Here is a 27,252-nt window from a genome sequence, read left to right as displayed (position 1 = left end):
ATCACACCATGTGCCTTATCAGTAGTTTTTAAATTATACTAGTTACACTAGTTATTAGAAATAAACCAAAATGTTTGTAGTCTTTACATTCTAGAATTTATTGGTCGCACATTATTCTTTTCCTGTCTTCTTAATCTTGATACAAATTTCTAGCTTTCAGTTTAAAATTCTACTCCTATTAAACAGTTTTTTCCTTAGATACATAATGATGGACTTATGAAAATAAGCACAGTATTTCATTTCATTTCATAATTTTGGCAGTCCAACCTTTAAAATATTTGTAAGAGTGATAAGCCTCACAACTAGAACAATGGACAGAAATTCTTTATTATTATTTAGAGCAATTAGAAAAAAAATTCAAGCAGTAACTATAATTTACAATTCATTACTTAGGCTATTAAAATGATTAAGCCTTCCACATCCATTGAAGTGACCCACCAATTTAAGCAAGTATAGCTTGACACCAGCTGTAACAGTTTGTAATACATTTATTTGCCTAGCCTTGTGTATGATATCTACACATTAAAGCAAGTCCTGTGTGTCATCATTCAACTTTATCATGCAGGCAACACTTACCTCTACCACAAAAAAAGAACAAAGCATTTTATTTACTGCCTTGCTTAGCAAGGAACAAAAAGGTAAGAACTGTGAACAGTAACTTACTCCACGACTGAGCATCTTTTCTCTTGCTCAATCCAGAGCCTCAGCAAGCATCACCATTTTGTAGAAAAAAGAATACAATGGTGAGATGAGGGAAAAAAAAAAATAATCAGAAGACTAATGAAATGCTTCTTTTAGTGTTCACCTGACCAAAAAAAAAACCCAGACAAGGACAATGAGAAGAGCTTAATTTTTTTAATTAATTTTTCAATTATTTTTCAGTTCTTTTTGTTACATTTTTTATCTAAAAGCTCAAAAATTAGAAGTCAACATTTTGTCAACATCTGCTAAAACATGCTGTCAACTTACGTCAATTTTTATTGTTTGGAGTACAGTTATTTTTAGAAGAATTATATTTAGGAGTGAGTTAAACTAGCCTGTTCACTTTGCACACTACTGCTTAATAGTTCTGACAGTAGCTGTTGTCTTTCTTTTATGGCCAACTTAAAAAAGAACATTAAGAGAACTACACTCTTGAGATCAGAGTACAGCTCTAGAAGTTGTTTAATGGCTGAGTGAATGCAACTACTATTTCAAGCAGTAACGTGGATTGCAGAGGTCAGCAAGGGCTGAAGGGAAATGTTCACTTCAATTAGTTTCTAATACCTTAAGATCAAAATGTTCTGACAAAGAGCAACTTATGAATTCCATGAAATATCCATTATATACATGCCACAACAGACCATTAAAGTGACTCAAGGCTCTTCAGCTACTAAAAAGCAGCAGCCACACAGTATCTGCAGAGATCTCTTTCTCCATGAGAGCAGCTGTCAATCTGAGGGGCTTTTAATGTTGCACTGAAACGTGTCCCCTTACAGATAAGGGGGCCATTTGAGGTAGATGTGACAGACCATGGATGACAAACACTGAGGTGAGAAGAAAGGCATTAGATGGCATTCTCTAAGGGAAGGTCATCACTGCCCTTTAGCAAAGCAGCAGTTTTGGGTACCTTCCTCTCTCCACTGAAACACAGTGAACCTGTTGTCTCTGCATTCCTCATTCTCAGCTCTGTTTTGTGGGTATACACAGAGGTACAACTGAGCAGGGATACTCAAACCAAGGTAGTGTTTCTCAAACTGCAGTAAACAATGCTCAGCAGCTCCAAGGAAAAAAGTTTGAAAACTACTTGTTTTAGAAAAAGTTCAATATATGCTCTTATTAGCTGCATCACAGCTGTGAAGGTTTGCAGCACAGCACCAGATTCAGGAATAGATGCTTAAGCATATCTGGCACTGAAAATGGGGGAAAACATTGAGAGGTGCTGAATTTTTTTGCTCAAAGTCTCTCTGCTGCCTGTAGGAATAAATCACCTTCATAACTTCATGCTCCATTGCAATAAAGACAGCTGATGGGAAATCAGCACTTATGTGTTGTATTTAGAAGAGTGAGAGGAAAATACTGCGACTTTAAACTTAATACATACAGGGAAGAACATGATCCTGCTGAGACCAGAATTTTGGTGAAGGAGAGAAATTTGTAATCACAATGAAACATGGTTCTACAGTCTGTCAATTCTCATTTCCCTACCAAGCCATGATATGATAGTTACTGGTCAGCTTAATTTTTGTCTGTTCCCAAACAGCATTCAAGATTACTAATATGTTATTAATAATTTAAATTACGCAAAGTGCACCTAACCACTTCACTCCATATTGAAATATCAGGAGGAGGAAAGGTATTAAAAATATTAAATCACCAGTAGTGTTTAGTTTGAGGCATACTTAGTTTTTTCTAATAAAGACACTATAAGACACTGACTCCATTCCCACATACCTAAGTGTATCAGCTTTCATGTAAAAGATACATTTTTTCACTCCTGCACAGACAACTTTATTTTTACAGAAAACCCCAACAACAAAAGCATCAAAACAAACAAAAAAAAACCACCCCATCTTGCTTTTAATTACATGTTGTGTCAAGCAACTTTTCATTACATACAGTTCGGTCAAATCTGACCATACTGTTAAAGCCTAGATCTAATACAACATTTACAGTACACCTACATGGGCAGCTGAAGACAGCTATCTGCTCATGTCTGGAAATGAGCCAGAACTGTCTCAGCCCCATCATATGGCCCATGACAGTATGGACTGTCAGACAAGAAACCTCTTTTCAGAGAAGAAACCTCTTTTAACCTCTTCCAGACTACCAACACACAGTACGACATGAAACTAAAATCTATGAATGACAGTACAGACAGGTAAACTTTAAATTCCATCCCTTCTCTAGTTTTCATCTGTCAGATTTAAATCTATAGGCAACCTTCTTCATCCACTGGAGATGAACTTAGCTGCTTACATTCTTTCCTTCAAAAAATGAAGCAGCTGTCCTTATTTTTCTCTTACAAAATATGGCCAGGAGACAGGGTACCCATCCTTGATATTAGATCTGTTCCCTACAAAGCAGAAGCATCCTCCTTGGTCTTCTGGGAGTTCAAAAACATACATCCTATCTCCTGTGGAGGACAACACATATATTAAAAATACATTATAGACAAACAAACTTTGAGTATTGTTCACCTTACCTTTGCCATTGTTCTAGTAAGCACAAAACAATTCAAGATTCAAAAGAGCAGAAAAAGATCAAATATTTGTGCATGACTCAGCAGCTAGGACACACAATACATCCTCCAGATCTTACATTTTTAAAATATATCTGCACGTCACTTATTAAATCTTATCTCCAAGGCTTGCATAATTCCAGCCAATATGCATACATGCACTGCAGTGGGACTACCATGTACCAGATATAAATTTTCATTAAGAAAGTTCAGAAAAAAACGCCATGTCAATCTCAACAATATTATTATTACAATTAAAACCAAGTGTTTCATTGTGTGTTCTAAGCATTTGAAAATGTCTTCATTTTCTGAAAAGCTGTAACTCTGTGCACTTAATACATATTTTCCTTCTACAAGGCTCCAGATATTTCAACATTTCAACAGTCACACACAACATATATTTTTCTGAAGTGTTTCTTTTGAATCAAAGTACTGTTCCCAAGTACAGGTGAATCAGACCACTCTACAATCCTATCAACAACTGAGTCCAAACGGTTGCTCTTGTTTCAACATGAAATCACAACCATCTATCATTTTGTCTGCAACTCCAGCTAAGAGGTAGCTGAGCACTCTAAAAATAAAGCTAACAGATGTGTCTTGGGATCTAAATGGATGTAATATATTGAAAAATAAGCTAAACTGCTAACTTGCAAAAATGGCATACATGCAAGCTGCAAGGAAAAAAAAACCACCAAACATTAAAAGCTTCATGTTGGAAGTCAGACTCCTGAGGAACGTGGAAAATTTACATTAAAGAGTCTTATAGTGCATGTTTGAAAGTACTGCTACATGATCTCATCAATTCCTGGGAAAAGGAGATATAAAACAGGTAGAGAAGAATTTGTCCTTAAAAGTCCCTCAGCCTTCTAAAAAGTTACCATCAAGCTCTCTCATAAAACAAAAACTGACCAAAAAACAGAACAGTACCTCAACATCCAATATGTTTATGACTGCATTACATAGCTCTTGAAGCCTTTTTTCCCAACTGTCTCTATTTTAAAACCACACCTTTATCTCTTTGCTTAATAAAATTAATCCTTTTTTCTAAAAAGACTCTTTCTTGTAATGACACAGACAGTTTCAATTAAAAAAATTACTATTAGTGAAGAGGCTCATTATAATCAAGGATGGACTAGACTATCTATAATCAGCATATGTTTTAGGATTCCAAAAATCTGAAACACTTCTTACCACATTCATACCTCAAAAATCAGCCTTGGTAGCCAGTGCTCCATATAGAAGCACTGAGCTACTGGAAAGCACTTACATTTCTGAAAATGCTCAGACACAAAAGATGACCCATTTAGATTGTTTCTATATACAAATGCCTTTGCTTTTCAATGTATTCCCAGAAACAATGAAAGATAAAGTTAAGGGGCTGTTTTATGCAACAGGGCAAGAGATTGAAAATATTAAGATTTTTCTCTACCAGTAAGTTATTCTACATGAAACTTCTTACCAAGTATTACTTTAGGACAATATTGATCATTAAGCAGCTACTTCCTATGGAAACTCTTTAATATCTACACAGAGCACATGGTGTCAGAAGCTGATGGCAGTTCAGAATTAATAAAAAATTTAGGTCGCAAATTTACATACATTTATTAAGATGTCCCATCATTGGGCAATCCACCATGAGAAGGCCATTCCAGTTATTACATGCTATGCTCTATTAACCAAATCCCCAGACACTCAAAGGGATGGTCCACAGGTTTTGAACTTTTTTCAACACTGATCAGATTTCTAATAAACAAACAGATAGTAAACTTATGAGGAAACTATAGCTTACTAGAAGACAGCCTATAATTATGGTAGTACTTTAAGAATCTATGAAATATGATAGATCTTAAGGATCAATCCCATCTACCTCAATCGGTTTCTTTTCCCTTTCAATGTACTATCACTGTTATCAATTTTTTAATGAATACTGCTGGTAGTTGGAAACATTTGAGCCATTAAGCACCACTCTGGACTTTCCTGCAGGTAGAACAGATGACCATACAGGAGGAACACAAACCTGTCCAGAACTTAGACATGTACTTCACTTGTCACCCCAGAATAAAATAATGTGTTGAGTAGTGACAGGTATGGAAGAGAGGTCCAATTCTCCTCCCACAAGAACTGGACATCTTTTAGAGCAATAGTATAAACAAAAATCTTTCTCCTTGCTAATAAAACTTCTTCCATTTTCTGCACAAAGAAATAAAATTTTATAGTTAGAAGTAGAATGTACAAAAGTCTAGCTAAATCAGCTAGACACAGATAATTCCTAATATCTGACTGGAAACATCATAGCTGGCAGACAAGATAATCTTTTTGGACTGAATTGTACAGAATCCCTCCTGTAGCATGGAACTTGCTGAAGGCAGATTTCCTTGAAGTTCATTTCCGTGGGAAACAAAAACTGTTAACTTCTTTTTAACTCAGGGATATTTTTAATTTTTTTTTTTTAGTAAACTACTCATGCTAGGCAGAGCCACAGAATGCATCCCTTTGTCTTGCCTAGGTACACAGACAGCACTGCTTCCAGTGGGTGCCACACTGGAAGCTTCCCTGGCACAACAGTCTTGAATCTTGAGTTCCCTCTGCCTCTGACTGATACCTGTATGCATCCTGCCATGTAATGCCATTCCTCAGCTACAGTGTAAGCCCAGCAACACCACATATGTGTTGTACAGGGTTGGATCTGTTTTTACAAGGCAAAATTCAGATCAAACTGCAATGCCAGGAACTTTCATTACCATCACTACAGCAGTCAAAGCCACCTATCACTCCTCCTGAATTAACTGTAAGATAATTTTTCCTTCTGCTGTGAAGATCATTTAATCATAGGACATTCGAGGCTGCCCAAAACAGGATCAGCCAGAGCAGTTTGTTCAGAGTATCAAGATGTAACAAATACCACTGTCCTGTATCACCATCAGAGACCAATATCTGCCATACTGGGTAGCTGGGTGGCATAGAACTCAAAGTTCCTTCCCCATAAATTAGACAATTTTTGTAAAGCCCTTGTTCCTGAAGAGAGGCTTCCAAATGAAGAGACCTATGACAAACTCAACCTGTATTTTCACTTGTATTCTCAAGCTTGCTAAGTTTCACAACCGCATATGGAAACAGTTGAGGAAGTTTGTCAATCACAGCCTTCTCCTTTAACATCAACAAAAGGCTGTTGAGAGTTAAAAGACCTTTCTAAGCATTTCTGCACAGACATTCAGTGGCTAGTGGCTGAACAAGATTTAACAAGTTAAGCATTTCCTTTTTTTACTGAAAAGCTGACTCTGCATGCCACTTTTACAAGTGCTGGTTGAATTACTTAAGTTCCCACATATTATCGACTTATAAATGACTTGTGATTTTCCCAATTTTTTTAATTACTTGAAGGCGTGGTGTGGTTTTGTTTTATGATAATGAGATATTTTTGTAGAAAACCACTTATCTGGTACAGCTCATCTGTCAGACAATCTATGTGAACCTGAATATGGCTGGAAGGTAAAAGATTCTCAAACCACAAAGAGTGTCATGTTGGAGAAATATCCCTAACAACTCTAATTTTGGCCACCCTATAGACATCACATCAGAACTGGCAACTGGGAGCAGCTGGACAAGCCACTTCAACATAGTATTTAGCATAAATATGACCAGTAAAGTATCTCAGTGTCAATCACTTTTTCAGTTTTCCATAACCTATGCGTCTGCTATGCAGTGCAGATACCAGACAAAAGAGCTACTCTGAAAGGAAGAAGACTCCACACCCAAAAAGGGCACTCATAAACTTGCTGGACTGGTCTAAGACAGCTTCACTTCATACATCAATTTTCATTCATGATTTTTCAAACTTCCCATCCCCATGCTACAAGCCATTTCTATATTCAATCTATTGATGCAGGAGTTTTACACGTTACCTTTCTGGCTTGGACTGCTTCATTTTGTGTAAAATAGTTCAGTACATCAAACAGCCAGAAAATTACTCCAAAACCCAGGAATTACAACATTTATTTCAGCTATTGAAAACTGAGAATACCTCACTGGAATGAATATTAATTTATTTGAGTAGTCACCTCAGATGAGAAAGAACAAAGTTCAAATTATTGAAGCAAGTAAAGCAAGAAGTTTAAGCTGGTTCTGTGTGTTCAAGAGAAACAGTCTATCAGGGAAAGACAGGTATACAGATACATACATGTATCAAGAGAAATACAGGTACATTTAGCAGACACAGGGAAAAAGTCTCAATTCCCTCCTCCTTGCAAAAAACATATGGCTTCAATAAATTGCTTTTTACTGATTGAAGGGGTTTTGCTTTTACATCTGCTATTGGAGAGCTTAAATTCACATGTATTTTATAGCCCACTCCTCACTTTCTTTCATTTCCTTGGGTAAATAATTCCAATCTTTTCATTCCCTTGACAAACTCTGCCATATCCATCATATCAAACTCTTTGCAATAGTGTGATTTATCTCTTTTAAACTAATTGACAGTTAATAATGCACTTTGAATAGCAGATAAGAATTAATGAATTTGTATACAATGGCAATTCCTTCTCTGTTTTTTTGCCCACTTCTGATTACACCTATAATTTGGATAACAGTACCTTATCAAACCTTATAATAATGCTCAAAAATTTTGTTACATTAATACAGTTAATTTAGAAACTCTTCAGACATATAAATGGAAACTTATTTTCTGCTTCCAAAACACACTGGTTTGCCTATACCAACAGGCAGTTTTACCTGTCCATCCTGCTGTCCTTCCACAAAGCTTGCTTAGACTTCTCAGGTGACCTTTCCAATATTTGTGAATTTGATTAAATTGTTTTAAATCCTCAGTAAATAATTCTACTTTATGAATCAAATTCTACAGATGACTAATATATTGGACAGCTCCTGTTCAATATTTAAGAGAAAAAATTAAGTCTCCTATAAGTTAATATTTCTGTTAATTCCTCTCAGAGATTTTTGTGATCCATGAAAATATTTTACCTCTCATATCATGGCTTTTTCATTTAATACCCTGGTGTGAGGAACCTTCAATTGCACCTTTTAAAAGTGTATGCAAAGTCGAACTTTATTCATATTTAATCCACTCTGCTACTATTGCAATAAAACCCCATGTAGATTAGTGAGGCACATTTATCATTGCAGAAGCAGTACCAATACTTGTGATTTCAGTTAGTACCACTGAGTCTACCATCAGTCTGCTGTCACCACATACTTCTATCTGCAGGCATTTGTGATTGTAAAGGATGAGAATTACATGTGTATAGTTTTTCATTAAGAGCACCCAACGACTTTCAGTCCTGTTCCCTATGCAAACTTTGAGATCACTTGGAGAGTATTTGTTGGAAACTCTCCTTCAGTAACTTAAAATCTACTGACCAATTTTCTACCAAATTTGTTTTTCAATGTGTGAAAACAAGAAGCAAATAGAGAACAGACACTCCATTAATACTTGCAGAAAATGATACAGCTTACCACAGAGCAGAAAAAAAAGGGAAAAGACAGTACAAATGCCTTAGCTATAACAGAATATAATGTCTTTTATTATATGCCAAAAACCTACACCTGGCTTTAGAATAGATTCCTGTTTTCTAACAAGTTTTAAATGTCATATTGTTAGGGCATTTATAATATTTTATTCTGCATGGAATCAGCTGTCAGAAGACTAAATTCATGTTGCAACTACAGTATCTAATTGAAAAAGTCAGCCAACAAAAAGGTACAAGCTCATTGAAAATTATCCATTATTTCTGCTCTTTGTTAAGAGCTTTGCTAAAATGTAACTACATTTGTTTGTTATCCTGTAGTTCTTTGAAAGTATAAGGTAATTTCTTATACCAACAGACAAGCAAGCTGTCAATCTAGCTTCCCCCAAAAACACAGCACATTTTCAGAAATGTATACACTTTTGATGACGTTTTCTGTCCTTTAACTGATTTGAAAAAACATTTTTCAGAGAATTAAGAAAACCAATATAAATTTGTAATTATGCTAATTAAGTTTATATTCCCAGAAGTCTACAATTAGTTTTGCTGCCTCTCTGACACAGTACTCATTCAGCTTGTGCTGTAAGATGCAGTTCACAGTACTGCATATGCAGCTGAGTAGCTCGAAGAAGCTGCACAGCTTCCATCCTCTAGGGAAGAGGTGGCTCTGCAACAAATATTATTTAGTTTGCAAAGTCATCTGAAACAAGTACAACAGTCTAAGTTGTTTCAGTCTTATCCCATATCATTCTTGCTTTGAAACCACACCTTGTAAACATGAAATATATAGCATGTAATCTGTGTCAGACAACCTCAAGATCCCTTCCAAAAAACTTAAAGAGACTGATTCACAGATGTACTGGAACAGAGAACTCTTTTTGCAATCTGGCGCCTCGGTATCTTTCAGAATCCGGGACCTAGTCCAAAATAACAAAAACTAGAAAAGAGGTATTATCACCCTTGCAGCAGTCAGAGGCTCCAAGGCAGCAGAAACAGCAGAGCGCGAGTTATAAAATGTGCTTCAGTCTCCAAGCAGCTACATTAGAGAACACTGAGATGCACCGGACACACAAGCAGGTGCTTAGAAAAGGGCCCAATCCAAACGCAGCAGGAGTAACCTGAGAAGGCTTACATCATTATACCTTTTCTCAGCAGCCAAAAGAATATGAACAGAGGCAAAAGACCCTCATTTTCTTTCAAATCTGTATTTCCCACAGACAACAGAACTTTGTATTTTGGTTCAATTCTCTGTCTGATAAGTATCATGGTGGTTTTTTTTCCCCTCCCTTTCCTCCAAACTGCAGCCTTACAGATCTTGGTGGATGAGAATTGAGAATATATGCAAGGGGGCTGATAGCAATTTAGAAGAACTAAAAAATATACAGGAAAAAACTAGAATAAGCAGGATTATATGCATCATTTTCTGTGGGGAAGAAAAACCAGCTGAAAGCACAAGGGTGTGAGATAAAGCATGCCCATAATGGAAAGCAACAAAAAAGAACTAAGAAAGAGCAAGCAAAGGGAAAAGAAAGTAGGATAGAATACATTAAAAGTAGAGGGAACAGATTTCGTGATCAACTATAGGGAAGAAAAAGACTGATGTGGAGGAAAATTTGTGAAATGTTAAAATTTAATATATTGTACCTCAAATTGTGAAGCAAATCAGTCTCAAACAGGAAGTGTTGGGGGGGGGGGGGGGTTGATGGGTGTTCCTTCACTTGGAAACTGGCTGGCTGAATCCAACCAAATTTGTCAGAGATGTAGAATTCCCAAAGATACCTATAAAATGCTAAGTTCACGAAATCAAGATGCTGTAATTGTCCTGACCAAGGGAAAGGATTCAGAATGCATTAACACCTTGTTGGACATTAGACAATCTACAAAAGAATGAGACTGTACTAAAAAAAAATTCCATTATAGCTTACAACCACTCTCAGGATTAAAAAAAAACCCTGAACAAACCCACACACACACAAAAAAAAAAAAAAAAAATAAAAAAAAGGAAAAAAAAGAAAAGAAAAAGAAAAGGTAAAAACCAGGCTTCTACTGCTCAAGGAACCACTCTCCTAAAATACTTCTTCCTCTTTCCTTTCACCAGGGGAAAAGACATGGTAATACTTGGAATAGTATTTGCCACTACATGAGGAGTAACAACAAACAAGTGTTAAAAGGCCCTCTTGATATATGAGTGATGTACAAAGGGAGACAGTATTATCTTCCTTTGGAAAATTAAAGCAAGAGAAGCAAAGTGAATGCAAGGCAAAGCAGCAGTGAAAAAGCTGGATGGAAAGCAAAGCCAAGCAACCCGAACCACCTTCCACCCACTGCCTCAGTCTGCCTCGGAACCAGCAGCATCCAACGCATAACAGAACACATTTTGTGGAATTCAGTTAAATGGGAACATGCAGCACACAGTAATCAATGAGCAGAGCTTTTCAGAAAAGCTGTTATCATCCTTTCAGTTTGTTTTATACTGATCAACCCCTTCTTGAAATTACAAATATGCAGCTGATAGTCAAGATACACCAGTATATTAGCTCAACACAAATGACCAGCAGCAACTCCTCAGCTTTTTTGACAAAACCAGATTTTAGATTATGGTGTACATTAGCCATCTACACTTTCAAAGCATAGTCAAGTCAGTTTTTTATACCCAGAAGTGACATTGGCTCACTTGCTGAAAATTAATCTTTGCTACTATATAAGCAATGAGAAACTTCAGACAGTATTGCCCTGAATGCTTTCTCACGTATTTGTTTATCTATTACAGCTGGTACCAGGAAGGCAGCTATTTTAAACCAGTAAATGATTTTTGTAGGTTCTGCAACAAAAGCGTCTAGAATCCCAGATGATTGCATTTCACTGGCAAGCGAACTTGGATGCTTGGACACAACACAGTTGAACATACTTATGTCAGCTACCGAAGCTTTGTGAATCAAACACTTAAAATTCAAGGTTAACAAGGCAGAACTACTTTAATGATTTTCAATACAGTTCTCCAGACAAAACATCACAAACTGGTTGCACAAACAGACCTTGAATTTTTCACTTTTCAGGAAGCACACCTTTTAACTTCAGACAATACCTACGATCTGCATGCCAAGAGAAAAAGGAATGCAGTCATATGGAATCAGTTAACAATTGCTGCCAATAAACCAATTGACTGCAGTGGAAGAACCCCTTTTGATATTAATAAGCAGTGATTCATGTGAAGTGTCATATAGTTTTCCTTACTTATGGATTCATCATCCTTAGATTTAAGACGAAAAAGTCAGCTCATTACCATATGAAATGTTGGTTCAATGTAGCATATTTCAGCTGTTGGAGATGCAAACAAAAGGTCTTAGCGGTGAAATACGTAGGACTTTTACCTAAAATCCTGTTCTAGCACACAAAGACATAGCATACCTGTGTCTAACAGAAGAAATCTTAATGCAGCACCTTGCTCCACTCCACACTACCAACACTTTCTATATGCCATCTACGTTTATTCTAGCCTTTTTAAAAAAAACAAATAAAACGAAGTGATACCTTCTCAAGCTAAGAAAACAAATGTTTAACAAATGTTTTAAACCGTGACTGCTGAAAAGGGTGGAAAATTCAAAGTAGAAAATTTAATCGGATTAAATGCCACTGTGTCACAATTAGATGTCACTGTGTGCTCACTTTAATTCCTAAAGCACATGCGGCTCGAAGGGAAGTCATGGCACTGTGCGGCTCCAGGTGCAAGCGGGAGCACTGCACACACCTGGCGGCACCGCCAGCGCTTCCTCGGCCGCCGCTCCGTCCTTCCCATCGCTCCCGTCCGCGGGCGCGGAGGAAGGCGATCGGGAGCGGGCTGAGAGAAGTTGGAACCTACGCGCTTCTCCTCGCTCCCGGCCATCCCCCGCGATATCCGAGCCCTCCTAACAATGGTAGCAGTGTTCCAGCGGGCAGCTCTGCCCGGGAACCGGACCGAATCCCCCGGCGGTCCCGCCGCCCGTCCGCACCTCTGCCCGGGCCAGCGCCGGTGCCCGCGGCGGGAGGGGACGGACGGACGGGGATGGGAGGGGGCGCCGCTCCCCGCACCTGGCGGCGGTGACGTCACCCGCCGCCCCCCGCCCGCCCGCCCGCGCGCTGACCCCGGCCCCGCTCCCCGCACCTTCCCCGCCGGCCGATCCCGCCGCGGGCACACGGGGCGGCCGGGAGCGGGAGGAGGAGAGCCAAGCGCCGCGCTCCGGCACAAGTGCGGCACCCTCCCCTACGCCGCCTCGCAACACGCCCCCCTCATGCCCCTGCCCGCGGGGGCGGCGGGGACACGGAGGAAAGCGGCTCCGCGGCGTGCTTCCACCTTCCCTCCATCACAGCCTCCCGCCGCCGCCCCCCGCGCGGGCGCGCACAAAGGGGAGGGGACCAACACCTGGCGACCGCCGGTCCCTTTGTGGGGTAGGCGCGTCCCGCAGCCCCGCCGGCGATGGGGAGCGGGGGCCGGTCCCTCCCGCCAGTCCCAGAGACCGCGGGGGAAGCAAGGCAGGGGGGCGGGGGGCACTTACTCGCCTGCCCTCGCTGCGCACCTTCACGCCGCTCAGCCTCAGCCCCTCCCTCCGCGGCCGCCGGGGCGCTGGAAGTTCAGGCGGCGCCGGCCATTCGCAGCCGGCGGCTCCGTGTTTCGGGGGGCGGCGGCGGGCGCGGAGCGTCCCCGGCGGCTTCACAATAGACACCGGGCAGCGCGCGCGTGTCTCTGTGTGTGTGCGCGTGTGTGAGCGCGCGGGGGGCGGGGCCTCTCCCGGCGCGCCGAGCCGGGCGGGAGGGAGCGGGGGGGAAGCGCTGTTTACCCGGCGGCCGAACCCGGCCGCCCCCCCCCCCACCGCCCGATGCTCGGGCTGGTCCATGCGCCACCGCCCCCCACCCCGCGGGCGGGCAGGTGGTACAGTCCGGCCCGCCGGGCTCCCTCTCCCCGGCGCGGGCGGGGCGGGGTCCCGCCGCTGTGACGTGCCGAAGCCGGGTGTGCCGGCGGCCAATCAGCGCGCGGGGGCGGAGCTCCCCGGGGCACGGCACGGGGCCGGAGCGGTGGGAGCCCGGGGGTGACAAGCAGGGCTCCTGTGAGGCCGGGCTCCTCGCTCCGTTGCCTTCTGTCGAAAAGACGGCGAAGACGCTTTGTGTGGGAGAAGAAGTGGGCGGCTGGAGTTCTCCCCGGGCTCTTGAATATTTATTTTCCCCTGCCGCCAGGCAAAGTGGAGGCGAGAGCCGGAGGGAAACTTCCGAGCGCGGCGCCGCGTTGCATGCTGGAGCTTGTAGTCCTGCTGTAGAGTCCTGAAAGGTTAAGCACCGTCAACACCCAAATGGTGCTTCTCCCATCAAGCGCCTGTATATCCTGTAACAAAATTTATCCTTTAGAGTGTGTTTTCTGTTTTAACGAGCCACAATTTAAGACGCAGTTCCACCCCGCTCGTTCTGCGGGGGAAGGGACCCATAGAGCCTTGCGGAGCTGCCAGGACCTGCCCGTCCCGTCATCCCCCGCGCCAAGATGTCGGCGGCTATAGCCGCGCTCGCCTCCTACGGCGGCTCCGACTCGGAGCCCGACTCGGAGCCCGAGACCGAGGGCGGCTCCCAGCGCTCCGCCGCCGTGCTCGCCAGCCGCGATGCCGTGCTGCACCTTCGGGCGCCTCCCGCCGCGCCCCCGGCCCTGCCCGTCGACGCGGCCCCGGAAGTAGCCGTGAAGGTAGGCAGCCCTCCGGGGCCCGGGCCGCCCGCCTGCCCCGCGGTGTGTCCGCCCGCTGGCCCCGGGACAGCGCTGGGGGCAGCCCTGGAGCAGCCCCGGACTGGGGAAGCGGGGCGGAACGGGCGCGGTGCCGGTAGGGGTGCCGTGCCGCCGCCTGGCCCTGCCCTGCCCTGCTTGGAGCTGTGGGGGTCGGAGCTGTGGAGGGAAGGGCGTGTGTCGGGGAGCGCCCGTGGATTCCTGCCGCAGGGGTCGAGTCTGTTAAAGCTCCATCTCAGAGCTCATCTCATCTCATCTCATCTCATTGATTCCAGTTCCTTAGATACTGCTTGCTGTTCCCTGTGTAAGGTGTTTTCCTGTGTGGTTTTCCCGGGTTGTGGGGTGAAGTCGATACGTGATAGGGTGGCTGCAACTGAATCCTCTTCTAAAGGACAACCTGCAAGCTGGTTGGTGTTCCTATACCATTATTGCTGGGGAACCCTTTCTTTTTCAAGTTCAGTATCACATTGGCTCACTTTTGTGTTACCAGAAAGGGAGTGGGGAGAGTGCTGATTTAGCTTTGGGATTTTTTGTACAGGCAACAAATTTCTAATCAAAAGCAGGCATCTTGCTGTGATAACTGTCATTGTTACTGTCCTGCTGCCACATGCTCGGAAAAGTTTCTTGCCTAGTGACCAAGAGATGGATGGGCTCTTTCACTTTGTTGTCATTAGTTAATTCACGTCACAATTTATCATATTTTTGTGTAGAAGTTGTGTTGTGTATAGTGACTACATTTGTTTATCTCTTAGGGGCTTGGAAACCTGGCTTCTCAAGTTGCAGCATCTAGCAGGTTGTCTTGTGCACATTTGAGAGCAAATACTAATTAACTAATTAATTCCTGAGTGTTAGTGTAAGTGGCAAGTAGCACTGGATGTGCTTTCTACCATCCTTAAGCCTGTAGCAACAGGTTTTCCCTTTGCTTCACCAGCACAAAGGCTTATGTAGTTGCTCAGGGACTGGCAGCTACAGGGACTGGCAACCACAGCTTGCATTTTTGGCAGTTGAGAGTGTGAACCTGAAATGGTTGGTGTTCTGTGTTCTAACTGTTTCAGCTGTTTCTGGTTCAGAATTTTGGCCTCTTAACTGGCCAAAGGCTTATGTATGCTTTAAACAGGAGCAGGTCCTCACTCTCTTTAAAAGCAGGTGTCATTGTTAGCACATTGAGCTGACAGCATTTGGACTACTGAAGTGTGCATATCAAATAAAGCCCTAAGATGTTACTTCTACATGGATTTAATTTGTCGGTTAAAATCTGCTGAGTCCTTATTTCAAAGTACATCATAGTTACATAAAGTCACATTTCTATGAAAAAAATTATTCTGTGATTGAAAGCTGTGCTAATGGTTGGTAACTGTGTTTTAAAAGTTTGAGGGGCTGGCTTTTGTTACACCCTCTTCTGACAGTCTGCTTCTTGGAATAGGCCTATTGCTGATCCTGATGTTAAATTGCTCGTAATAGATAACAGCTGTAATTATTGGTGACTCCAGTCCAGTAACACTTCTATTCTCATTCTAAACAGGAAAGCCCACTGGATGAAAGTTGCATGCTTCTATTACTGTTTTTAGCACCACTAAAATCACTTGAAGAAAGACAACAAAGGATGGAAGTTTGTGTTTCTGGTCCCTTCATGCAGAAGAAGATAGGTAGTAACTATTCAGAGAAGGATAGCTGGGCTGAGGAAGGGTTCTGCTTCTGTAAGAGGTGGTAGTGAGAAGGCCAGAACAGACAGCTGAGGTGTAAAATATGACAGACACCTACAAAATCATTAAATGGCACAGAGAGGGGGTTAAACACTCCCTGTCTCTTCCATTACAGCAGCCATAAGCTATCTAGTAGGAGTTAGCTTCAAAGCAAATAAAAGGATGCACCTCTTCGTGCCATGTGCAGTAGGGCTTATTCTCATGCCAAAAAGTACAGTGTGTAGAAGAATTTTGTTGCAAGGAGAGTCTGGACAAGTACTTGGAGGAGATCCATTGAAGGATGAGGTGACAATAAATACAGATTTCCTCAAGACTCACCAAGACCTGAAAATATTTGGCTGTTGGGAGAGTGCAGAAGTATCATTGCTCTGCTCTTACTCTCCCCTAGATGCCAAGTTTCCATAAGGCAGATGTTTTCTTTTGTGGGAACAGTAGACAGGTTAATCAAGATATTTTCTTTCTCCAAATACATCATCAAGCAGTAGGTAAGCATGACAGTATTGTAAATAGAGGCTGTTCAAGAAGGGGAAAGAGCCCAGTTGCCAACAGTCAGGCAGTTGTCAAACCCAATTATAATTAGTGTTCCTACAGTTTGTATTCCTATGAAAAAATCACCCTAACACTACTGACAGTTGTATCTTCACTTTTGGATTATAAATGGAGAAGGAAATTCAGGAAATTGTACTTTCTGTGAAGAAATCACTTTGCAGGAACCACTGTGTCTATAAGCTTTGCTTTTGAGAGAACAATTATTGTTTGATCTCTGTCCAGGGTAAGGCTCAGATTGGAGCAGATTTTATGATACTTCTCTACAGCATTCCCTTCAGTAGTCTTGAGGAGAGGACACTTAACTGGGTTAAAATAACAAGGCTGGCCCAGCCCAGTGCAGGAGCTGGAGATTTGTGTTGCCTTCAATGTGAGAAGGGATTGGAAATGTCAGTTCCCTTTCAATCTAATTCACGTTTGGCACTGAGCAGGTTTCCAGAAGAGTTTTACATAAGGGGAGGAAGTAGACTTCAGTCACTCTCCTTAATGTTTTTTAAAACCTAATCCTGCCAGCAATGGGGAGAAGAAAGATACAAAGTGGTGTGTGACAATTCTGTAGCAGTGATTGAACCTTAGTGGACTTGGGAAGTGTTATGGTTAGGAGTGTTTGTCTTCTTTGACATGGTGGGTTTTCCAGTTTTCTTGGACACAAAAATCTTGTAGAGAATGGGTGTTTAGAGCTTGTCATCCTGCAAGATCCTGGGAATCTAACCTAGTTCAACAAAACTATTTAGCATATGCTTTTCTTGCTGGTTTATTTTTATTCTGTTGAAGTTAGTGAGGCAGTCATTTACTATTAGGAATGCATGAATGGGTGGAAAGAATAAAAGCTGATAACAGCCATGTGTTAATGTTGGAGCTTCACTGCAAATGCTATTTATCTCTTGGTAATAAATTTGTAAATCTTTAGAATGAGATAATGTGCATTTGACAGCCCAAGTGGTTTAGGCAAGAATTGATAAGTGACAAACTGCTTAAGTCTCAGTGGCTCATGGGATGTGGGCTTAATTTGCCACATTTTAATGCGATCGATAATTAAAACTAATTAAATGTTATGCAAAGCAACCTGCCCTTTTTAGCTATTTGACTAACTAGTAATGACTATACCTGGGGAAATGGAATGCTGTAAGTTTATTATCTGAAATGTCCAGAAAAAAAAAAGAAAATCCCCCAACATATAGACATCAAAACTCTCTGCTTGCATGAGATGAAGCTGGAAAATATAAGCCACATTAGATTATTACTAAGGAACAGAGTTATCATCCAAGGTGCACCTTGGTCTTTTTATTAAGGTTTTGGTTTGTTGCCTGTTACAGGGATTTTGCTGCTGTTTAATTTAAGAAATATTTTTGTTCTGTGTGCACATAAAGAAACTTCCAGCAAGCTCTTTTAACATAATTTTTTATTAGTGTACTATTTTTTATTCTATAAATTAAGCGATTTTCATAGAAAGTAGCACTATTGTTTTATGGGATTTGGGTAGGAGGTTTTTTTTCCAATAAAAAGAGGATTGTGGCATGTTTAAGGAACCTGTTAAGGAGGAAAGTTAATCTGATCTACTGTACTTGTAGTCTAAAATCCCTTCTATTTCTTGTCCTCTTTCTTATGCTTTAAAGTGGCCAAGCTTTATGGTAGGACTGAAGGAGCATGCCTTGAAAGGAACCAGACATTACAACTGGGGAGTTGTAATGAAGCACCCCCTTGTCTACACTTAGCATCAAAAGCTTCTTCCTGTCTCAAGAGAGATTCCTGAGGCAATGCTAATACTCAAGAGTACAGCCCAGTGTGCCATTCTCCCACAACAGTGTGATTGTGTTTTGTTAATCAAAAGGTGCAAAAGGACAGCATTTAACTATCAAAACAATTTTTTTACCTCATCACATCATCTCTGAATTGTAAAGCAACCTGTTATTGCAAGTTAGTAGACATCATATCTATTAAAAAAAACCCCAAAACAACATACCAACACAGTAAGTAGTTTGGTGAAATGATGTCATCTGCTTCTTTTTGCCTTGTACCAGCAGTAATTCTTGCATCTCTTGGGCAGACATTCATTCAATCTGTGTGCCAAACTTCAGTGGATCTATGGAGTGAACATTTTCAGTTTTTGATTGTCCTTATTTGTGCAAACTTGTATAATCTGCTGCATTAGATTTCTCAGTTTTCTATTGAGGTCTTATTTTCTTAGGCCTTCAATCATGGGGTTTTTTTCTTACCTGACATGTGGTGCCCAATGTAGCCACTGTATTTCAGTTTGGTGCTTGTTACAAGTGCTGAGAAAAGCAGAGAGGTGACACATAGAGCTAAGTTTGCAGCTTCTTTCTATTATGTTTTTCAAGATAGCCAGTAAAATGTAACTTCCTAAAACCTTAATTCTTTGGTTCCAGGTTATGTGGGGTGTACAGCTGTAACTGCATGATATTACAGCATGCCATAAAGCTCATAGTAATAAAATTTCTGAGTTGGCAGCAAACACCAGCTGCTTTTCTGCCAGTCCTACAGCTGAACTTTTCACTTTCTCTAAAGGAACACTGTATCTGTTTGAGAGCTTTTTGACCCTTTTTTTAATGGTTCCTGTGCCTTTGAGAGTGGAAGTGATCTGGAGTTATACTTAGCCCTTCACTGGAATCACAGATGCCCTCATCTTTCAGCTTAACTATCTCCCATCCCACAGAGCCACTTGTGTCACACTTGGCCCATAAGCTACATGATGGATTGCTCACCTTAGGTTTTTAGATAAATACTTCCTGTGACCAAAGGAAAAGCTACAGCACAGCAGAGAGGTGATCTCTTAGATTACCTTATCTCAGTCACAGCTCTGCCAGACTGCTGCTCCTGTGATCCCTTCCCTGTCAGCTGCAGCTGTGGCAAATGCATCTGGAATGCATGCAGTTAAGGCTGTTGCCAGCATAAAGGGACAGTGTTGTGAGACCTGTATTACCTTTTCTTGCTTTCTGGGTCTTAGAAAGATGAGTTCTGCTGAAATGGTCTTCTGGCAATGCATGCAGTTGTACCCAGAGATCTTCATGTGCGGAGGTTGCCAATGAGTTCTTTCCCCTCATCTGGAAAAATAAAAATAAGGCCACAACCAAAATACACCAATGCAGATAGCTTGGCAATTGATGTAATGAATGATGGGCTAGTTAATATTTTTCATGTTTCTGCTACCTACTAGAGTCTCATAATGCTGTACAAAATGGCACTTACCAGATGTTGACCAAAGCATAATTTGTCTGCTGCAATTTGAACTCTTGCCATGGACAAACACTTGGCAACATGTTGTGTCAATACTTTATATTCCTATCAAGATTTCATTTTTTAAAAATACTGAGAAAATAGAGTGGGTAGTTGGACCACATTCAAATTTTTGCACAGTTGAAAGCCAAAGAGAAGATAACCATTATGTGCTTCAGCAGCATGTTATGGGATTGTCATTTGCTGCCCTAATACATGAAAACGTGAATAAGACTGGAGGTCTTGAGGAGCGTAGCTCTTATAAATATAACATGTGCTTCAATTTCAAGGCTCGGTGGTTTTCACACAGAAAGAATGTGCCTGTGGTGGTCTAGGAGTGAACATATTGTGTGGCTTTCAAGTGACTCAGCACTGTTCCACCAGCAGCAGAGTAGAACCAGAATTGCTGTAATCCTCCAGCAGAGGATCAGCTTTTATGGCACAATCTGTTTCTTTTCTCAATTACCAAGCAGCATATAATAGAACTTCACAGGAAGAAAAGAGGAGGAAAAATAGCAGAAATGAATAATTCTTGGCATTTTTGCAAATCTGGAATTTTTTTTTTTTTGCTTTTTCAGATTAAAGAGCAGGAGAAAAAACTGTCCTAATTTCAAGTAAGCTTATCACTGTTTAAATGTCACTAACTACTGATCAGATAAACTTTGCCTTACTATCAATCAATTAATTTTTATTTTCTCAAATGTTGGGTTTTGTGGACAAGATGTGAGGTGTAGCTGTAAGAGTAAGCTGTATGATGTGACTTGAAAAAGCTGTCTGTGAAAATGTCCTCATGATATGGAGCAGTGAAAGGAAGTGTAATTTTTTATGTAACACAGGTTAGGAAGTGGTTTTGGTGTGCTCATGTTCTAACTGGGGACGTGTGAGTGACAGGATTAGGCCTGCTGTGCTGTTTGCAGGCAAGTTCATGGTGTATGAAATTGGGGCTGTGAATGTACCAGTAGTTGTTGACATCTAAGCCCAGTGAATTGGAAGGGTGGTGTCATGAGAAAAATGAGGTCAGGCCGAGATCTGGTAGTGCTGAGGGTTCAGACAAGATCATTGCAATGGCTGGGCCTGCCTGTTAAAATAATTGACTACGTGGTGAGAGTAAAGCTTTATGGTTGGACTTAACAATTCTCCTAAGACAGTGGCCTTAGTAGAAAAACAATTAGTGGGATTGCTGATGTAATGTTTTTGGTTTGTTTTGAGTTTTTTTGGACATTCTTTTATTTTCCTTTGCTGAGCAGTTTTAATCAAATATAATCAGGTAACAAGCCAAAGATCTTTAGGTACTGTTTTTCTTTTCTGTGTTCTAGAAAACCAGATTTTAAAATCTTTAAATCTTGTATGCATGAGCAAATTTGTAATTGACCTGCTGTTGAACTGGGGAGAGAAAAAGCTTCTCTTGGTTTTGCTAGCTATTCTTTTATGTCAGAGAATAGCTAACAATATTTAACAAGTTAAGGATGTGCCATTTAGTTCTTTTGAGATACTATAATATAAAGCAAGTTTTTGAGTTTATTTGAGATAATTTTCTGTTAATGAAGTAACCACTAAAATCTGGTTCTCTGTTGTGCCACTTTCTTTTGTAAGTCACAAATGCTTTGGGATCCTGTTGTAGGTAAGCACTGACCAAGCAGTGATGCTAGGATACCTTTTTCAGTATGACTACTAGGGATTTTGTCATTATATTAGCACATTCTGGGTCCTTTTCAATTGCTGCTTGTCTAGAATAAAGATACAGGAAGCAATGGCAGTAATAGTTCTGCAAAATATTCTTCATTAACTGAGGTTTTGATGAGGGAAGGGGTTCTGATGATGTGAAAGGGCCTTCATAAAGCTCTGAAACCAGATCTGTTTGGGCACCGCTGCCTTGTCAGCCATTTTCTTTCTTCTCTGTCTTCTATTTCAGCTGCACGTGCCCTTCTGAATTTTTCCCTGTGAGTTGCTTGAAGTTATTATTTTGGTTAATCCTCTTTCTTGTCTCTTCATCTAGCAAGTCAAGTTTTTGTCACAACGGACTTGCAAATGTGTTTAAGTATAAAGCTGAATTACATTTACACCGTTCAGTATAAAAATGTACCTTTTGGAAATAAGGAATTATTGGATTCTGTGAAAGTCATTGTTATAATTAATGTTTGTATGTAATGTTGATATGTAATTTTTTTCCTTGCAACTTTCAGAATAGTTACTTGTGATTTCTGCCTTCTACCTTTTGTAGAGTTCTACCTTCATACCTTGATATTAAATTTGTGACCATTTTAATTGGTTCTTCTTTACAAGTCTGGTTTTCAAACATACTAAAAAAGGCTTTCCTTCAATCTTGCTGCTGTTTTTAAAATGTGTGCATGAAGTCCTTAAATAAAAAGAAATAATTTCTCACATGCAAAAATCTTCAAGTGTTTTAGACAAGTTTCTCAGTGACCACCTGACATTGGTTTTGCAGTCAATATTTTTGTAAAATAGAAACTTTGGCCAAGGTACTCTTTCATAATGCTGGAAGTGTCAACTTGTACTACAGCCCTAATTTGGACTGAAAGAAGGTAATGTCATATATTTAAATGTCTGTGTGTGAAAAGTGGGTTATTAATATGCCTGTTTTATTTCAGGAAGATGTGGAAACAGGAGTCCACCTTGATCCTGCTATCAAGGAAGTTCAATACAATCCCACTTATGAAACCATGTTTGCACCTGAGGTAAGAAACAGTGTTGGTTTTCAGAGCAGAAGTGTCTTTGGCTTAAAGGAAAGAGGTTGTATAAATTTTTTGTGACTTTCCTATAAGACAGCTTCCTTGGATGCCTGCTGCATTTTGAAGTATAGTTTGGGCAAACTAAAAAATAGGTTCTACAGAAGTGTCTTGGTATTTTTAGTGCTTGAATTTTAATATTCTGCATAAAACTCTTCTAAGAAGAGTCTTAACATGTTTATCAGAATTATGGCTATGAAAATTAAAAATTAAGCTGGGAAAATAGTGTTATAAAGATGTTGAGTTAAACATGAACTGCATTGAAGTGGTCCTTTACTCTTTTCACATTTTTGCTATTTATTCATTGTGCTCATTAGGGCAAAATTAACATTTGTAAGACTTGCAGATATAAGACTTTTAAGAGGAGGATTTAACATTAAAATCAAAGTACTTTCAGTTTAATTATTCACATCAATATTAAGAATTTTAGTAACTTGAGCTATGCTAAATTTATATGGTGAAAAACCATTTAAGACTGAATTTAGACTGCCTGGTGCCATGTGAACCACTTTCCATTTTGTTATAACTGACAGGCTATCTGAAAGATAAAAATAGCTGTTCAGGCATTTAACTTTTTTCTATATTTAACTTCTTTGTACAGTTTTTCTTCTCTTCAACCAAGGGTTAGCCTTCTAGGTAGACAAATACTGCATCAGTCTCAAATTTCTACATTAGTTATGCTTTATGTTTAGAAAACCTTTTGAGGAACCACATAAATTGGCCTTTTCATAAGCGAGTTTGCAACATATCAAAGCCATGGGTGTGTGTGAACAAAAGTACTGTTTTTAACTTGCTTCAGTGCTGCTGTGTGTAAATTTTTTAGTTAGGGAGACCTGCTGTGGGACAGCCTTGGGTTTTGTCTTCTGAATGCTTGTACTGGTCCCATAGTGAGTCTGTGTTGGTTCTGCCAAGTATCAATAGTCAAGTAGCTCATATCACCCTGAGCTCTGTGCTAGAAAGTTCAATCCTGAAATCAACTGTTCACAACAGCTGTGTGATTACTGTGTGAAATAGCAGATGAAGAAGCTTATTCAGTAAGAAATTTAAAGTTGAAGTGATTTTGCATTACCATTTTTGAAAGACGGGTCTCTTTTCTTCTGTGTTTTTTTTTTTTCCTGAAAAAATAAACACACAAAAATAACAAATTACTAATTCTGCTCCACCTTGTTTTATCATTTTTTATGAAGTTTGGACCAGAAAATCCATTTAGGACTCAGCAAATGGCTGCACCTAGAAACATGCTTTCTGGATATGCAGAACCAGCTCACATCAATGATTTCATGTTTGAGCAACAAAGAAGAACATTTGCAACCTATGGTAAGTCCTTAACAGTGGAATTCACCTCCATCTTTATCATACCCAGGTTGGAAAAATCATGATGGTCTTGATAGAACAATTAATAGGACTGTAACTTCTGTCAACTGCTTTTTATCAGAATTTATATAATGGGAAAAGGCTTTTGAATGAGAATCCATATGAATAGAGATCATAGTATTTATTTGGGAAAATTCATTTTGTAATTCTATTTTGGACTGTAATCCAGTGTATGATTTCCTAGCAAGCCTCTCTTAATTAATCCTTCCATTAGTTGCACCAAGTGTATAAAACACAAATCAAAATGTCACACTTCTCATATGACTAACTGTAGATCTGTTATGCAAATAGATTCCTTCATTTCATGTGATTCTGACTCCCTCTAAACTATAAGGAAGCCTTACTGAGTTGTCAGCTTCTTCAGTGGTTGCCCCTTGATCCAAACTGAAAGAATCAGGTTTGCAGAGGATGGGAATGCATTACTAAAACAGACCCAAAGAACTGTCTTGGTAGTCAGTGTAGTAATTGCTTTCTTATCTTGGATAACATTTTCCCTTGTAAATAGTGGCACTTGAAAAATAAAACATTTCAGTCTTGGGGAAGCTTGAGATTCAAACAGGCTTTTTATGAATTGCTAGAAATTTATTTTTTTTTTTTAGATAGGAAAAATAGGGATAGACTATGGATTCTAAACACTCTTTCACACACATTTGAAAGAACAAAGCTGCCATATGTTTGCATATAACAGTGGTTACTTTTTTTCCTGTGTTTCATTGTAAGCTTTCATTTCTGTTTTAAGTTTGATTGCAAGTGCTTGTTCAGATGAAGTATCCTTTATATACTTGAAATTCAGTTTATTAGACAAGATCTGGTACTTCCTGTGTTAACTTAAAATGTCACAACACTCAACTTTTTGCACAACAGATTTGCGTCTTTCTTTATTCACATTTTCATTCAAAATACTACTTCTTGCAAACTGTTTTGCCTCAAAAATCACCTTCCTCAACAAGTATCCTTAATTTCATTAGGGCTTTATGCATGCCTGAATTCACTTACTGCATTCTGTGATGCATGAGATTGGGATTTTGTTGCTAACATCTGTGGTAACTACCTATTACAGTGGAAGAAAATGCCTCACATGAGAGACTATCCCACACTCAATTTTTCTTTGTACTTGAGTTTTATTAGAAGCTTTCTTGTAAATGTTGAAAATTGAAATATATTACTGACAGAGTTTTTCTCTTACATAGTTTTAGCTAATCAGTACTTTTCACTGAGTTGTTAGGATGTGGACTATAACCAAAATGACAATTTTAAGAAATGGATATCTAGTTTCATAGCATAATTTTAACTTAGTTGACTGTAATTTTGATATTAGATCTTGACAGACAATACAAGTAGGAGCCTCTATTCAAGATCTGAATAGACAGATCAGATTTTTTTTTTCTGTGAAATTAAATGTAACATTTTGTGGGTTGAAATTAAATGTAACATTTTTGTGTGTGTAAAATAGATACTGGGAAAAAGTGCCTGTAGGCATGTAGTGTTTCATTTGGGGTTTTTTATTTGAAAAGTTTCATTTGGAGAAAGATAAAGCTAGCAAGTCTACTCCAAAACTACTTCTATTGGTTATGTCATCACTGTATAGCGACTGTCTTGAAAGCTGCATTAAAAGTGAATATAAAAATGTATTTTTAAACCTTGTAACACTGGCAACTGTGCAGCTATCATTCAGCTTTCTAGAAATGTTCAACAGATAATTATCTGGATATAGTGACAATGGAACTAGGAATAGGCTGAGATACAGGCAATTTAAACAGCAAAAGCCAGCACTGAGAACCTGAAGTTCAAGCTAGAAGATGCAGGAAGTGAGCATGATATTCTGGCTCAGTAGAAGATCTGTTAAAAACAGCACTCCTTTAAGCTGTCAGAATGTTATCTATTAACACTTTCAATACCCTGTTTTTCCATTTGGAAGGATGCAATAAATATCTTCTCAGAAAATAGGAAGTATAGAAATGCAAGTAAAATTGATAGGCATAACCCCAAGCCATAAATCTTTTTAAGACTGATTCATAACCTATTAGAGGAGCAGGAGTAAACCTCTCTTTTAAAAGCTGCAGATCTTGAGACTTTGGTCTCTATTACTCTGTTTAGCACCATTGCACTAAGGCAGGAGGTCTCAAACAAGTCTGCAAAGGCTGGGAAATAGAGAAGCAGTGACTGTAAATGAGGGACAAGGGTAGTAAATGAGATCATGTGTCCAAAACAGCTCAACTGTCTCAGTGTCTTCCACCAAAAGAAGCCGGCTTTATAATACATAATCCTGAAAGTTTATACATATTCATTGAGAAAACTGTATATTAATCACAAACAAAACCCAAGTATTTTTGGCAACTAGTCTTTCTTACCTGCTTCTTGCGCAGTAAATATTTACTCTTAAAAGTACATTTTTCTTGTGTTGCTTGGATAGCATCATTGAGAACATCCATGCTGTCATTGATTGAGGATCCTTCCAGCCCTTTATTCCATTGGACAAGTGGCCAGCAATGGGTATCTAGTGAGGAGCAGAAAAAGGAAGCAAGAAAATAGTGATACACCTGAATACTTTTCAATACACAGTCTGTCAGCCAAGGGCAATGGTTGTATATTTATTAATTTTCAGACAACTTGTTGGGGGTTTTCTGTTTTTTCTTTTTGACAAACGTTTCCAGCTGCTTCTTGAACCCATATAATTTTTCTTTGTTCAGTAACCTGTTTCAGGCAGCTCTGCAACTTAGCAGCTCCTTATGTGAGGAAGTATCTCTGTTCTGAACTTGTGGAACTTAACAGCTTTCTAGTTTGACTTCATATTCCCATGTTTCTTATGCTGGAAAATGAAATGAGCAATCATTTCTTATTCACTGCTTCTGTGTGATTTCTTATTTTATAGATCTTGGCCATAGCTTCTTCTCAGTCTCCTTTGTTTTTTCCCACCTGGATAGATCTGATGAATCTTCTTGTTCCTCAGTGGCAGCCTTTTCATGCCTATGGCTGTCCTTGTCTCTCTTCTGTGTCTCTTCTAGTTCCACTGTATTGCTCCTAAGATGGAAAGCAAAGCTGTGCACAGCGGTTATGTGTTATTCTCACTGTGAATTTGTTCTGTGAGTAACTTGCTCTAAGCTACTTGCTCCATTTTTCCACATCATTTATCAATATGTTGGATGTCATGGGCCTGAGCATGAATCCACCAGCAACTTTCCTGTGCTGTGCAAGCCAACCATTTATTTTT

At 39.9% G+C, this 27,252-nt stretch overlaps 2 protein-coding genes across 4 annotated transcripts in view; one reads left to right on the top strand and one right to left on the bottom strand.

The window, feature by feature from the left end:
• WASF1 (WASP family member 1) overlaps window positions 1-13,437 on the bottom strand; it is an 87,183-nt gene extending 73,746 nt beyond the window's left edge. For 2 of the 3 annotated variants that reach the window (XM_058802133.1, XM_058802136.1), the window contains exon 1: window positions 13,233-13,437. The gene's annotated coding sequence lies outside the window, so the exon portion shown is untranslated. The remainder of the gene's footprint in view (window positions 1-13,232) is intronic. The other variant, XM_058802134.1, reaches the window with a different exon arrangement.
• Window positions 13,438-14,206: 769 nt separating this feature from the next.
• Window positions 14,207-27,252, top strand: part of CDC40 (cell division cycle 40) — a 36,423-nt gene continuing 23,377 nt past the window's right edge. Inside the window, exons 1-3 of the mRNA XM_058801871.1 lie at window positions 14,207-14,401; window positions 22,530-22,616; window positions 23,855-23,984. Coding sequence (XP_058657854.1) covers window positions 14,207-14,401; window positions 22,530-22,616; window positions 23,855-23,984 — 412 coding nt within the window. The remainder of the gene's footprint in view (window positions 14,402-22,529; window positions 22,617-23,854; window positions 23,985-27,252) is intronic.

Source organism: Ammospiza caudacuta, chromosome 3 (genome assembly GCF_027887145.1).
Source record: "Ammospiza caudacuta isolate bAmmCau1 chromosome 3, bAmmCau1.pri, whole genome shotgun sequence".
Classification (NCBI taxonomy): domain Eukaryota; kingdom Metazoa; phylum Chordata; class Aves; order Passeriformes; family Passerellidae; genus Ammospiza; species Ammospiza caudacuta.
The sequence above is the reverse complement of the archived record's forward strand: the minus strand, read 5'-3'. Positions and strand labels throughout refer to the sequence as shown.